Source organism: Nuphar pumila, chromosome 2, assembly GCF_984573655.1.
Source record: "Nuphar pumila chromosome 2, dmNupPumi1.hap1.1, whole genome shotgun sequence".
In the NCBI taxonomy this organism is placed as follows: Eukaryota; Viridiplantae; Streptophyta; class Magnoliopsida; order Nymphaeales; family Nymphaeaceae; genus Nuphar; species Nuphar pumila.
The window spans coordinates 4,712,623-4,728,410 of record NC_143250.1 but is presented as its reverse complement, the minus strand read 5'-3'; the positions used below and the strand labels follow the sequence as shown (position 1 = coordinate 4,728,410).

The window sequence follows — 15,788 nt, the reverse complement described above, 5'->3', positions numbered from 1 at the left end:
CATTTACACAAGCAACCAAAGGTCATAAAGTGAGCTATGATAAGCGGACTCTCATTTGCCTTTGCAAATGAGCGACATTTTCTCATTTATGTGAGATTCAGAATTACATAAGACTTCATGTGATTCTGAATCATGACTCCAAATAAAATTTGATTTGAAGTCATATGGGCCCAGTAAAACCAAACGTAAAGGTAGGTTAGCAATAACTCGGCAAAAGTTGCCAGGGTACCTATTCATGTAGTGGAAGGATTGATAGGCATCATTATAAAAGAATTGAATGCGAAGCAACAATACTTGTGTAAAAAAATTAGACAATGGAAAGTGCCAATTAATGTGCTTTTCTTGTTCTCTGAAACCAGGACGTCGAGCATTAATAGTTGGGAACTGTTAAAAATGAGACCCATCCATCCCATATATCACTGGATGGATGGGTTAGATGGATGCTTTGAATGTCAATTTTAGAAATGGCAATTTTTTTTGTCTTTTAGAAAAGTAATATCATGCTTAAAGTAAATCATCAAACATAATCTACGCATCATATACAACAAAAGCAAAAGAAACTTAAAATTCCTTCATGAATCTTTTGATTATTTTGAAAAAAGCAACGAGCAATAATTTATTGTCATGAATACACCTACGCTATACTTTATTACAGGACATTTTGGTATTATAAAATAGCACCTCGATTCTCTAATCTTCTCAAGTTTTTTGCCCAAAATTGCTTAATCCCTTTTTGGCATGGCCACACTTTTTATCCATGGCAAATATATCTAAAGTCACCATCCCTTTTCTTAGCCCCCTCTCTCTTTTATCCCATGTACTGATTTGTTCTAGCCACTTTTTAGCCTGATCTTAATTTTAGTAAAAAAATACTACTTTTCAATGTGTTTATATATTTATGACTCAGTTTTTTTTTGAACTGAAGTTAAAGATTTTTAATGCCCAAACCTATTTAACAGTCTTACCGCTTCAGCAGCGTGAGAGAGGGAACGAGAGATCATCACCGGCAAACCCCTTAAACCGAAACTAGTCGCATCACCATGAGAGAGAGAGAGAGCTTTGGCCGTAGTGACCGGTGACCAAGAATAGGGTTAAAAATAGGGTTTTCTTCTCACTTGCAATCCTTTTCGTTTTTCCAAACCGTAATAACGATCATCACGTGCCGTCCTTCCATCTCCCGGTTTACGTTATCGGCTAAGATTCCGGCTTATCCTTGTCCCTTTTAGTCCGTTCACCATTTCAAGAGCGTCAATCCGTTCTCTCTCTCTCTCTCTCTCTCTCTCTCTCTCTCTCTCTCTCTCTCTCCCACCAACCACCCACAAAACTAAATTCTGCTTCCTCGTATCTATTACAATTCGAAAACGAGGAAAGAACCACCCCACCAAGGTTAGAAGCCTAGAAGCGGCAAGAGTTGAGCCCTTTGGAATGCACCACCAAAGGTAGCTACCACCAAACCTCAATTTCTTTTTTGTTATCAAGCTTGTCCACCCATATCTTCACCTACCCATTTCACCTCTAACCCAAATCCATTTTAGTCGATGGGTAGGTGGTAGTTGCATCTTCTGTTAATTTCGTGGTGATAAGATGGAGGATACTGGATCAAACAGTAGCTATAGGAGAACACCGAGAAGGAATGCAGGGATTAAAAACTATGATGAAAACAAGATGGATGAATTAATGGAGAGCCATCTTGGCAGTGTTCCACGGAGGCGGAACCGGACGATGGCGGATTTGGAGAAGGAGACCGAAATAGAGGCGATGATTGCCTTGTCGTTGGGGTTCCCGATCGATGCACTGCTTGAGGAGGAGATCAGAGATGGGGTGGTTAATGAATTGGGAGGGAAGGAGCAGAATGACTACATTGTGGTTAGGAATCATATACTGTGTATGTGGAGGGATAATGTGCGCAAGTGGCTGTACAAGGAGCAAATTATGGAGTCAGTGAGCAATGAATATGAAGGGATGGTTGTGGCGGCTTACGAGTTCCTTTTGTCTCATGGGTACATCAATTTTGGAGTTTCTCCTTCTATTAGGGCCAAAATTCCCAATGAAGCTACCATGGAGAGTGTGATTGTTGTAGGCAGTGGTCTTGCTGGATTAGCTGCAGCAAGGCAGTTGTTGGCCTTTGGGTTTAAGGTGATTGTTCTTGAAGGAAGGAAAAGACCTGGCGGTCGAGTTTATACAAAGAAAATCGGCCGCAGAGGTAAATATGGAGCAGCTGAACTTGGTGGTAGTGTTATCACTGGAATCCATGCAAACCCGCTTGGAGTTTTGGCAAGGCAATTGTCTCTTCCTCTTCACAAGGTGAGGGATAAATGCCCTCTGTATAGACCAGATGGATCGCCAGTGGACGAGGAAACTGATTCGAAGGTCGAGTTCATCTTTAACAAATTGTTGGACAAAGCTACACAACTAAGACAAACCATAGGGGTAGAATCTGCGGCAGGGATTTCCCTGGGCACTGCTCTGGAGACATTCAGGCAGGTCTACGGCGTGGCACGGGATGTGAACGAAAAACAGCTTCTCGATTGGCATCTGGCAAATTTGGAGTATGCAAATGCTGGACTCTTGTCACAATTGTCACTTGCATTCTGGGATCAGGATGATCCATATGAAATGGGTGGGGATCATTGTTTGCTTACAGGGGGCAATGGTCGCTTGATCAATGCAATGTGCGACAATGTGCCTATTTTCTATGGGAAGACTGTGGATACAATTAGATATGGGAGTAGGGGTGTGGAAGTGGTAGCTGGAGGTCAAGTGTTTCAAGCTGATATGGTGCTCTGCACTGTGCCACTTGGTGTCCTCAAGCGTCGGTCCATAACGTTCTTTCCAGAGTTGCCTAAATGGAAACTTGATGCAATAGACAGGTTGGGTTTTGGTTTGCTCAACAAAGTTGCCATGATATTCCCCCATGTCTTCTGGGGGGAAGAGCTTGACACATTTGGTTGGATCAATGAGGATAGTTCAAGGAGAGGCGAATTCTTCTTGTTCTATAGCTATCACATGGTTGCTGGTGGCCCAGTTCTTATAGCTTTGGTGGCAGGTGAAGCTGCAATAAGTTTTGAAAGCACAGAACCAACCCATTCACTTCACAGGGTTTTGAGTGTCCTCAGAGGTGTGTCTGTTGAGCGGGTGTCCTGATACAATTATTTTCTCTTATATATAATCTTTATGTTTCTCGTATAATTTTCTATCTTCAGTCAAAGGAATCCTATTGTTCTCTCTTACGTAAGAATATTTTTTTATCACGGTTGCAGGTATCTATAAACCCAGAGGTGTTGATGTGCCGAACCCCATTCAAACAATATGTACTAGATGGGGAAGCGATCCTCTGTCATATGGTTCATACTCGCATGTCAGAGTTGGGTCATCTGGTGATGATTATGATATTCTTGCTGAGAATGTGGGGGATGGTCGGCTTTTCTTTGCTGGTGAAGCTACAAACCGGCAATATCCTGCCACCATGCATGGTGCTTTTCTGAGTGGACTACGGGAGGCTTCACACATTCTTCTTGCTGCTAGAAATAGGCAGACTGATATAGTGAAATCTGTGCCGAGTTCAGAACAGTCAGAGGATGCTCTTATTGATCTGTTTAAAAATCCTGATTTAGTGTTTGGAAAGTTCTCCTTTGTATTTGATCCTACAACAGATGACCCCAACTCAGTGGGGATTATGAGGATTTCTTTTGGAGAAGCTAAGAGTGAGGCTTGTGGCACTAACAACTCAAGGCATGGATTAAATGCTAGAAATCAACACTCATCTCACCTACAATTACACCTATATGCTGTTGTATCTCGGGAAAGGGCATATGAGCTTAACTTGGTGAGTGGAGGCGATGAAAGTAAGCTGATTTATCTCTACAGAAATATTGGGTTGAGGCTAATGGGAAGTAGAGGCTTAGGAGCGCTAGGAAACTGTTTAGTTGCCAGCATTGCTGGTGCACGGAAATGCCGTGGACGAAACCGCTTTTCTTCTGCAAAAACATGATAGCTACTACAAACAAAAAGTTCTTGAAGCATGTTTTTGAGCATCCTTCATTGAATATTCTTGGCAGCTAGTTAATGGTAGATATGTTTTGACTAGTTACCATGTCACAAAGAAGACAACTTAATATCTGTATCTAATTTTGTCAAAAGGAGCCAAAGGAAGTCCAAAGTCCTTATTGCCTTACAGGATCAAAAGAAAATTGTGCTACTTTGGTAGTTTGAAGAAAGGAATTATTGACCAGAATTAGGCTGGATTAGTCCAGCTATTTTGGTGGAATTCTATCATTCTTTCAAAAACACCTCATGCCATGATGATTTAAATGATTGTAAGCTAACTGTGTGTAGTTTTCATCTTAGAAGAGGCCATCATCAAGGTTAACTTTTTTGGACGAAATTAAAAATACAACCTCCAGAAGATGTAGCTGTGATGTTGTATGGGTATTCAACTGAATTTAGGTGTTCTTTGTAGTTACCTGCTTCAACCTTTCCTTCTCAGTATGCTGCTAGTTCAAGGATTACTGGATCTGTTGATGCTTTCTATGCTGCCATATTTTTTATAGTTTCTTCTCTTGGCATAATGTGTCACATGTGCTAATTCTATGGATAATGTATCATGTTGAACTTAATCAGCTGCTTTAATCTTTTATACTTTCTGTTTGTTTAATTGGTTCTCTTAGTTACAAGAGCATAATGTGTCTTTCTCCCAGAATAGAGTTTCACTTATGGGCTTATAGCAGCAATCACACACTTAATGACTTGATGAATGCAATGGACTGCATGTGAGAAATTTAGCTTTAGGAGTATCAAGCTGTGCATTAGATAAGAGGATGATTGTTTGGCATATCAAACGAGGAGGGAAAATCCTTGTAAGATGTAAAAAGTTTGTTAATTTCCTTGGAACTCACTGTATGTATTAGTGCATAACACAGTAACTGGAATATGCAGACATAAATATCCTTGTAAGAGGCATGGGCCAATGTGAGACTCAAGTAGATGTAAGTAACATATTAATGTTGCATAAACTTTTCCTTTTAGATGGGGATAGTCTTCAAGCTAGATGAATCCCTTATGCACGTGCCACCTGAGAAAACTCTGCTTCTTGCTTAGACCCCTTGTTGGATTATTTTTTGTCATGTACAAAGTAGAAATGCATTTTGTTGAATTGTTGGGATGGCATGTGGCCATTCTCCCTAGTTTTTCTTGTAATGCTGTTATATCTGTCTGATTTTTCCTTTTGGTGTATATGGTGGTATGGTATGCATAATTTGCCACTTAAAATGAAGCCTCATATTTTTTTTCTCCTATAGTATTTTCCATTTTCCTCTTATGTAACTTTGCCCTTTTGGGGTTGTATCTAAACAAAGTCTGATTGAGTTGGCCTCTCTCCATTGAAAGAGCTTTAGGGATCACATACAAACTTCTCCTTCCTCGTGCTAAATCTGATGCCAAAGCTTGATTTACATGATATTAAAGCTATCTAGCGTTAATGTTCAGGGTTTGTGTCTATTGACATCCTGCCTTTTGTCACCTATTTCTAATATTTTCTTTCTTCACCATCTTCTTCTTCATTGTATCTTTTTCTTCTTCTCCTTCTTCTCTCTATTCTTCCTTTTCTTTTTTTTATTGCTTATCTTCTTTCCTTCTCTTTCTTTTTCTTCTTCTTGTCCTTCTTCTTTCTTATCTTTTCCCCTTTCTTCCTTTTTCCTTCTTCCCGCTGGCTAGTCACTGTCAACATCAGCAAGTCTTGTTGACGTCAGCTGATCGCAGTTGGTGTTAGCGGCCTGGACTACTGATGTTTGCAACAGTTAGCTGATGTTAGTTGATTCCTGTAGCAGGTTTATGCTGCTTTTTTCTTCAACCATTTCATCTCTCTTCACTTTTTATCTCTTTATTGTTTTTAGGCTCTTTTTTAATCCTCATTATGTACCACATACCACATTTAGTAATGTCTCCTTTCCTAAGGTGGATATTAAATTGACTCTTATCAACTATTTTGTTTGGAAGGGAATGTTCCAAAAAAAGAGGCGGTTGAAGGACATGAGTGACAAGTTGGATTTGATTCAATATCCTGTTTCAGATCACAATAAGGTTTATTAGGCATTAAGTAAATTAAGGAATGGTTATGAAATTTTTGTTACAAGTGTAACAACCAAGCCCCATATCCATGATTTGTCAATCTTAGGCTCATGTTATTATAGTATCAAACCATGTTTGGAGGCAAAATGAAGGCAACATCTACCTCTTCTAACAACACTCATGTTGTTTTGTTTACCAATAATAACAGTAATATTGATAATTTTGGTCATGAAGAGGAAAAGGGAGGACCAACTTTGTTGGCTATTGTAAAGAAATATGTAATATTGGTGTTCTTGTCCATACCTAAGTATACTTATAGGTATCGTGCATTGTATTTATTTTTTCTTCTTTATTTTAGGTAAACTACATGTATACCTATTGTTTGTATTTAGTATTTTAATCAAAGTATACATAAGGTATACCTATTAGGTTAGAAGAAGTATACATAATGTATAATTATGGAATAGATTAGGGTTATTTTTTATTTCTTTATTTCTTGAATTTTATTTTATATTTTTTCTACTTTTTATGGCTGGTCCAACTAGTTGTTGGACCAATCAATGGGCCTTGATTAGCCATTAGCATGGTCTAACAGCTAGTCAAACTAGTCGTTAGACCATCCTAACCGTTAGTATTTCCTCTCCTTTATATATGAGGCATATGTCTCATTTTGTGTTTTGAAAGAATGATGGGTAGTTAGATATGTGTCTTTATGAGTGATTGTAGGGGTTGCCTTGTAAATTATGTGAATATTTTTTATTAAGTAAAATATGTATTTTTTATTTCTTGTTCTTGTTCTTTGTTATATATTGTTTGTTGGCTTTAGCCAAATGTATTATGCTAATGCATTTGATATCATTTGTGATAGTTAAATTATTTATATTTTTATATTCTTTTTGGTGTCTCGTATTTTGTGCTACTTCTTTGCATGGTATCAGAGCCAAGATATGATTATCTTGGTGATTTTTTTGTGCGGATTTGGGATTCTTTGGTTGTGTATTTTCTTCTTAAAGAGTCATTGATCGAGGTGTGGCTTGAATCAAGGGAATCTTGACTGGGTATGTATGTTAAAAGTTTATGTATATTTCTTTTTGTTGTTGTTTCTTCTCTCATGCATTGTATATGAGAATGCATTTATTTATGGATATTTGAAAAATTATTAAAAAATGTTTGTGGGTTTTTTAAACCTTTTTGAATTTTTCTTTGATTTTGTATACGCCTACTGGGCTGTTATTTTAAATTTAAATATTTTTTTTTTGTGGATTTCAAAAATTAGTTTTGTCTTGTTCTTAGACTTGATTATTGGTGTTGATTTGGAATTTTTATCAAATCTTTTTAGTATGTTATGCAAAATCTCTTTAATGTTATATAATAGTATTGTGAGCTATTCATGTGTGTGTTCTTATGAGATTTTACTTGGCTCTTGTTTTTTGAACTCTCTTTATTTTATATACACTTGTACGGCTTAGTATTTTTAAATATTTTTATCATATCGCTGACCCCAATTGTTTTGGGATGAAGGCGTAGTTGTTGTTGTTGTTGTTGTTGTTGTTGTTGTACGGCTTAGTATTTTTAAGTGCATAGTTTTTGGCACTTAAGTATCTTACTTGAAGTATTTATGAAGTCTTATGATTGTGTTTGTGCGGACACTTTGTGGTTCTAAAGAGTATTTATATGTTAAAGTATGTTTTTTTTAATATCTTTTATGATTGCCTTCATATTTTGTGGGTTTTATATCTTGTATGAGTCTTATTAACTTTTTTTTAGTATATGAAACACGTGATTTCTTACAATCTATGTCACATGGGTGCGGGTGCCGGTACGGGTGCGAGTACAGTTACGGGTGCGACACGGGTGCGGAGCAATTTCAAAAATTTTGGACACGAGGACTTAACTATATATATATATATGTATATATATATAAGATTGTAAATTTTAAAGCAAAAATAAAAAAATAATTCTATTGAAGTAACAACACAAACTTACCAAAATATAACACATAAATAGACAAAAATAAACTCGGTCAAAGTTGACCGAGTCCAAAATGTAGACGAACTCGGCCCCGGTGTGTTGACCGAGTCCAACACTTAGTTGACCGTGTTCGCCCCATGTCAGAAGCCGCACCCGTGTCGGGGCGTGTCGACGCGGGTGCGTCGACCTTTTAGCCGAGTCCGTGTGACTTAGCTTACAATTTCTATACATGAATGTTTTTGCATTTTATATGCATATAAATGTTTTCATGAATGCTATGTTTGGCATCACAAGTATTTATGAAGCATATAAATGCTTTCATCGTTGTGGAATTTTGGTTACAAATCATTATGAATATTAAGGGCTTTTTTGGTCATTTCACGTCATGTAATAGGGACAGCCTAGTAGGGGTTGTATGGACTTTTTAAGGTTTTTTGTATTTTTATTTTTTGACTGATACATTTGGACTGTACCCAACAATCATATTGACTGTAATATATTTATGACCGTTGGAGACAGTCCAACTACTAGCTGTACTGCCTCCCTTTTTCTCTCCTCTTTGACTCTATAAATAAAGCTCTCCCTTGTATGAATATATGCTTTTCTAAGCATTGTTGTGGTTCAATACATTTTATATTTTTACATTGTGTTTTCTTTGTGACTTGTGTTTGGTGATTATCTCCTTTGTTGAGATTGTGATTAGCCCATTAGTGGCCCTATTGTCATTGTGTTCTTGTAGTCCTTAGTGGCATTCTATTGTATTAGTATTGTTTCATTTCATGGTATTAGAGCCTAGGGATCTTATGTTTTGAAAGACACCATGATTGTGTTCTCCTTGTGGTGGTGATCATTTTCAAGTCCTCATCATGGCCGAAAGAGAATCTTTCTCCGTCATCTCCTACAAGCCCCCTAATCCATACTAGGAAACTTAATCTCTAGTTCTTAAAAGGTCTCACAACCATTAGAATATTCTTTTGGTTCTTAATTTTTATAAAAATCTCATGATCAATCTTATAGATGTCAAAAGAAAATAGCATGTCTTTGTATTTAATCTAAATTATGTTTTTCTTGAAGGATTTGTCCGAGAATGCTCATGTGCTAGGGGATCGGTGGCTTGGAGAGATCTAGGTCATTGATGGCGTTTTAAAGAATTGATGGTATTATTGTCACAGGAGCTCATCTTCTTTATAAATAAAATAAATTTCTGCAACAAAATGTTCTTGATAAAAGATTTGGTACAATTGAAGTACTTTCTGGGCAATTCTTGCAACAAAATTTTCTTGATTGAGGAATTTGAAGAGCTGGGGTATTTTCTGAGCATAAAGGTTGATAGGAAAATGGATGAAATTAAACAAACACCACTTTTGTTGTGTTGAAGAGATTCCTTGTAAACCCATAGAGATTCTTTATAGCATGAAAACTCTCAAAAATAGAAGGTGAACCATTATAGGATCTAAAAAAATAGTGTGGCATGGCTTATGTGATGCAGTTGACTTTTATTGGCCTAACTTAACTTATGCAGTTAATCAAGTATGTAAGTTCATGCATGCTTATGCAAATATTTACATGGAAGCTCTCAAGAGAATCATGAGTTACATAAAGCATAGTTAAGAGGAAACAAAATGGATACGAGAAGTGATACGTGATGCGGAAGCGGGGAAGCAAGTGTTAAAAAGTAGTATAATGCAAGAATTATGATACAGTTGTGAGGCAATTATGCAAGCATATAAAAAATGAAAAAGGAAACATGAAGTGTGGGCAGAAACAAATGAAAAATGACATGAACACAAGTATAAAACGTTGTAAAACCAGCGAACAAGCTTGTGGTAAAAAAATTTATTTTAATATGAAAAACATAGTAAGTGGGAAGTGATAGGTGCGAGAAAAATGTTAAGCGAAAGAAAAACGATGTAGGAAACGAGGAGGTTGCAGGCTTCCCTCTAAAGGGAATCAAGTTTCTCATATTTTAAAAGCAGGTTTTTCAAAGTTTTTCCTCCTTTTGAGAAGTGAGGGGTTTCCTGCTTCCTAAGCATGCTTCCCCATGTAGCAAGAAGCGTCCGGTAACTATGATATAAATAGCACACTTACACAGGTTTGGTCCTTTATAAGAATAATACTAAGATCTAACCAGCTCATCATTGGTTATTTGGACTAATTGGATTGATAATCCAAACACTAAACAATGAATATCTGAATGATGTATATTGCTTGCAAGAAATCTTGTTTCATGAAAATATCCAAAGCAAAAAAGTGCGACAGACTCCAGTATTGATTGTAAATATAAGGCTTTAACTTGTATGGTTTAAAAGCTTAATGATTGTGCTTGGTATGAGAATGTGTAGGTTTACCACATTTTCTCATAATAGTACTTTAGCATTTTCCCAAATTGGTTATTTCATGGTAAGTCTAAGTATTTTGAGATTGAGTAGAGTTCTATGAGAGAAGATAAAATCAAAAGAAATAAAGGCAGGATTCATTCTTTCTAAATCAAAAGTAATTTTTATGTTGTATTATCTGTTATTTGTCATATATTGTGTTGTGACATTGTAATAAGTTATGTATTTTCTCTTTCTTATAATGATTTATAGTTTTATATAAATAATATCTAATGGACTTCCTCTGTCCCGCAGATCTTTAGGGTAGCCTCCTTGCTGCACCAAATTTAACTCCAAAGGTTGATTTGCAGTCAATAGAATCCCTAAATAAATAATAAAAAATATGAAAATTTATGTATTTTTTGAGTCAAAGGCTAGGCGATCACTAAATTAAGAAAACAATTAATTGATAGGTTTAAGATGTATGTGGAACTAAATAGAATAATTGTTGAAAAAATTAAGAATGCATAAATTAAAAGCTTAGGCAAGAACATACTTGTTAAAGAATAATGACTTAATACCAAGGTTGCCAAATAGGAAAATAGAATTGAGAAGTGATGCAAGAGTTGGAAGCGAGGCACAAAGGGTTTTTTAGGTTCACGTAAAGTGTCAAGTGAATAAAAAATGCTTAATTTCAAAATTAAGAACTAAAAAGAGCCAAAGTTAATAGTATATATAATCCATGTGACATGTACATTTCCCTCTATTTTTAGCAATCTCTCTCTCTCTCTTTTATATATAAATAAATAAATAAATGCACACACACACACACACACACACACATATATATATATATATATATATATATATATATATATATATATATATATATATATATATATATATATATATATATATATATATATATATATATATTGCTATAGTGCTATGAGAGCATCTACACTCACCTAATGGAAATCATAGATGTATGTTGCATCTTCTCAATTAGGCTCAATAGATGTGTTCGACATTATTTGATAGGAATCATACCTTGAATGATGTTTTTAGGCATGAAATAAGATTTTTTAAATCATGAAACTTTGGTACATTGTGGGCCATTAATATTTTAAGGTCTTTAAAAACCTATACATTAATCACTATCACATGATCCAAAGCTTGTTTTATGCTTAAAAATGCATGTATGAATTGTTAAAAAATGTAGTATATACGTATATATATAATAATAATAATTCATATTATTATATATATATTGTTTTTAGTTATTTTATTATTTTTGTATTTTTTGTATCTAGTTCAATAGGAACTAGATACACTGTTCAGTCAAGTTTCTAGTTGAAACTTGACTGCAGTGTAGCCGTTGGACTCTAGTCCAACATCTCTTTGAGGAGTCTCTTGCTTCTCTTAGTATAATTAAGGGTGAACCCCTCCAATGTAAAGGTGACTTCTACACTGCTTTTTAAGCATTTCATATTATGAATAAAATTCTTTATTTCATTATTGCCTTTTTTTCTTATTTACCATTTTATGGGTCTTGCTTAAAGTTTCTTTTAGACACTTCACTTGTGTGATTTAAGTGCTTTCGTGGAAGAGCACGATTTTATTACATGGTATAAGAGCTACGGTATTTTTAGATCTTGAAAAGCCTCTACCTCGATTTTTGTGCTTCATTTGCAAAGGTGTGTTATCACCTTGTTCTTGCAAAAAGTGTTTTGTCACTTGGCAAAGAGTGTTTCATCACTTGCCAAAAGAGAGTTTTTTATCGACTACAAGAGGATTCATTTGAAAAGGACTTGAACAACAACATTGTATTGTATTCTCTTCTCTTTATTCTTTTTATCTTTTTTTTTCTCATCTACTTACTTCACACCCTTGTAAAAGATTGATAACAATGATAAAATCACCATTACCCATGAAATTAAATGACATTAATTATGCGATGTGGGATTCAATCATGAAGCATCACATTTAGGGAAAAGGTTTGTGGGGAATAGTAAATGAATCTGATTCGGAACCAAAACTATCCATCACCAAGAAAGAGGATGATAAATAAATTCCTCTAACGGAAAAGGAGAAGACTAAGGCTTTAGCCTTGTATAAAAGAAATGGAAAGAGTGGAGGATGGGGCATGCAAAAATTATGTCATGGCTTATTAATAGCATAGATATTAAAAAATGTTCTAGCCTTGCTAAATTTGAACATGCCAATAAGGCATGGGAATACCTTAAAATTTTGTATTTTCTTAAAGGTATTGCACATGTGTGCAATCTTCAAGAGAGAATTCGGATAATAATTCAAAGAAACAAATTCATTCATGAATATTGCAATGAGTTGTCCGAACTATGAGAAGAATTGGCTTTTTTAGATCCAAAATGGCATTGTGTCGAGGATATCAAGCTTCGTCAAAAACAACTCGATATGGAATACTTTTACCAATTTGTGAATGATTTAAGGTCGGAGTTTGAATCCACCAAATCGGCCCTCTTATTCATCGTGGGAAAATTCCTACTATTGTGGATACTATTGAAGAACTTACTATGGAGAAAAATCGACTGAGAAAGAATACTTTAAAAGTTGATGATGATTCCGTTCTAGCTGTGTCTAGACTAGGGAATTATACTCACACTTATAGGACACCTCATTTTGGAAGACAGAGTGGTCAGTTTGACAAAAAAAAAAAGTTATTTGTCACCAATGTCATGAATCGGGGCACTATAGGCTTCAATGTCTAAAACTAAAAAGGAAAGATGAAAAGAGGGTCACATATATTGAAATTGAGGCAAAAAAACAAGATGCACATGTTTTCATGGCTCAACTAATAGAGATTCTTCAACCTCTTCTCAAAGGGGTATCCTCTTCTATTGAAGCCTCAACTGGAGTAGTTGTCGCATCTGTTTCCGGTCCAGGTAACTTTCCTTAGCTTTTAGATTCTGGTGCCTCATTTTATATGACCTCAAATATTTAAAGTCTATCTGAATGTATTAAAAATAACTCAAGTATTTCAAAGGTTATTATAGTGGATGGAACATCTCTTGAAATAAAAGGAGTAGGATGTTTTGAAAGTTTTTAAAAATCCAAAAAAAATTGTATTCCAGAAGTTAGAGACATCTCAAAACTAAATTTGAATCTCTTATCTGTTTCACAAATTTCTGATTACGGATGTAATATCTTCTTTTCTTTTAATGGTTGCTAGATACAGGATCTCCAGTCAGGAAAGCTTATTGGGGAAGGCCATAGAGAATGAGGACTTTATTACATGGACTTTTTGGAACTACCCAAGAATGTATTTTGTTTAAATATTCAGAAAATAGAAACAGAGTTATGGCACAAAAGGCTTGGCCATCCTCATATATCTAAAATTCAATACTTTCCAAATTTGGGAAAAAATTGTAATCCTGAAAATTTTGTTTATAAAGGCTATATTCTTGGTAAAAAGATTGTCTTTTTCTAGTAGGACTTTTGTTTCTACAAAACCTCTTGAGTTAATACGTTCGGATGTTTGGGTCTCGCACTAGTTATCTCTAAAGGTGGTTTTGCGTATTATGTCATATTCGTTGATGATTTTTCTAGACACATTTAGATTTATTTTCTTAAACATAAATCTGAAGTCTTTGCTCACTTTCAAATCTTTTATAAGATGGTTACCAACAAATTTCAAAGTAATATTTTCATTTTTCGCACCGATTCAGTGGGAGAATTTATGTCTAAAGAATTTAAATATTATCTTAATTTGTATGGTATTACACATCAACGATCATGCCCACACACTCCACAACAAAACGGTCTTGCCGAACGCAAGCATCGGCACATTACGGAAACCACTCGGACCTTGCTAATTGCAAACCAAGTTTCAAAAGGTTTTTGGGTTGAAATTGATCTAACTGTCACCTATCTCATTAATAGAATGCCATCTTTTTCATTAAGCAATAAATCTTCCATAGAAAAACTTCTCAATTTATCTCCTGATTACTCTAGGCTAAGAGTCGTTGGCTGCAAATGTTTTGTATTTACAAACAAAAATGATAAATTCTTCCTTCGTGCAATTCCTTGTGCCTTTTTAGAATATGCTGAAAATCAGAAAGGCTACAGGTGCTTTGATCTTTAAAATGAAAAATTATATGTATCCAGAAATGTATTTTTTTTTTAAAAAAAAGTGCTTTTAAAAATGAAAAATTCAAATATATTACTGAATATTCTTTTTTAATTTATTTAACTTCAAATTCTATTGAATGGAATTTCAAATGTAACTTTGACAATGATCAAAGTTCTATTATCGTTGACAATGATGTTGATAGCGAAGACCAAACCTATAGGGATATTGGTTTACAATATTGAAGACGAAGAGTTGGCGAACAAAACCTTCCATTTTGAAATGTTTGACTTAGGATTATTAAGATATTTTTTAGGAATTGAAGTTTTTATTCTCCTCATGGGTATTAATGTCTTAATTTAAATTTGCTTTTGATATTGTTTTTAGGTCTGGAATTATAGGTGATAAGAAAATAGTTACTTCAGAAGTTGTCAATGTTAAAATGAGAATTGATGATGAAGAACCTCTTGATGATGTCACTCCTTACAAACAACTTATTTGAGAAGCTTTCTACCTTTCCATTATCAGATGAGACATTGCACATGTTGTTTCAACATGCTCCCACCTCTCTTCATACGAGAGTTGTTTTGTGCATTATTAGATACATCAAGTCCACTCTTTCATGAGGAATTTTCTTATATGCAACCTCCTCACTAGATTTAATTGCATATACTGATGCTAATAGGAGGGCAACCCTAATAACAGACACTCAACCACTGGTTTTTGTGTTTTCTTAGGTGAATCTTTAATATCATGGAGATGCAAAAAGTAATAGAAGGTCTCTCTCTCATCCACCGAAGTTGAATACCGTGTCATGGCAACCATGACCATGAAAGTAGTTTAGCTCAGACGTCTGCTTGTCGACATGAGAGTTGAAGCTTCACGTATGTGATATAACAACAAGAGTGTTATCTATATTGCAAGCAATAGAATATTCTATGAACGCGCCAAACATATTGAAATGGACTGTCACTACGTCAGAGAGGATTATCTAAATGGAATCATTGATCTGTCATGTGTTACATCAGAATATCAATTAGCAGACTTTTTCGTCAAACCTCTTTCGGTTCTCATATTTTACTTCCTCTTAGGCAAAGTTTCGCTCATTATACTGTAAGCTTGAGGGAGAGTATTAAAAAATATATTATATATGTATATATATAATAATAATAATAATTAATATTATTATATATATTATTTTTAGTTATTTTATTCTTTTTATATTTTTCGTATTTTTTGTCTATACATTGTTCAGTCAAGTTCCTAGTTAGAACTTGACTGCAGTGTAGCCATTGGACTAGAGTCCAACGTCTCTTTGAGGAGAGCTC

The 15,788-nt window shown here is 35.0% G+C and overlaps 1 protein-coding gene across 1 annotated transcript; it reads left to right on the top strand.

The window, feature by feature from the left end:
* Positions 1 to 1,508: 1,508 nt before the first annotated feature.
* LOC149844544 (lysine-specific histone demethylase 1 homolog 2-like) lies at positions 1,509 to 4,114 on the top strand. Its single transcript, XM_089997249.1, has 2 exons — positions 1,509 to 3,118; positions 3,261 to 4,114. Exons 1-2 carry the CDS (start codon positions 1,585 to 1,587, stop codon positions 3,989 to 3,991), a joined length of 2,265 nt encoding a protein of 754 aa, XP_089853375.1. The 5' UTR covers positions 1,509 to 1,584; the 3' UTR covers positions 3,992 to 4,114.
* Positions 4,115 to 15,788: the final 11,674 nt, after the last annotated feature.

Coding starts and splice junctions, on each gene's coding strand:
- LOC149844544 (XM_089997249.1), top strand. CDS start 1,585: ATGGAGGATACTGGATCAAACAGTAGCTATAGGAGAACACCGAGAAGG. Junction 3,119..3,260: donor GGTTTTGAGTGTCCTCAGAG/GTGTGTCTGTTG, acceptor TCACGGTTGCAG/GTATCTATAAACCCAGAGGT.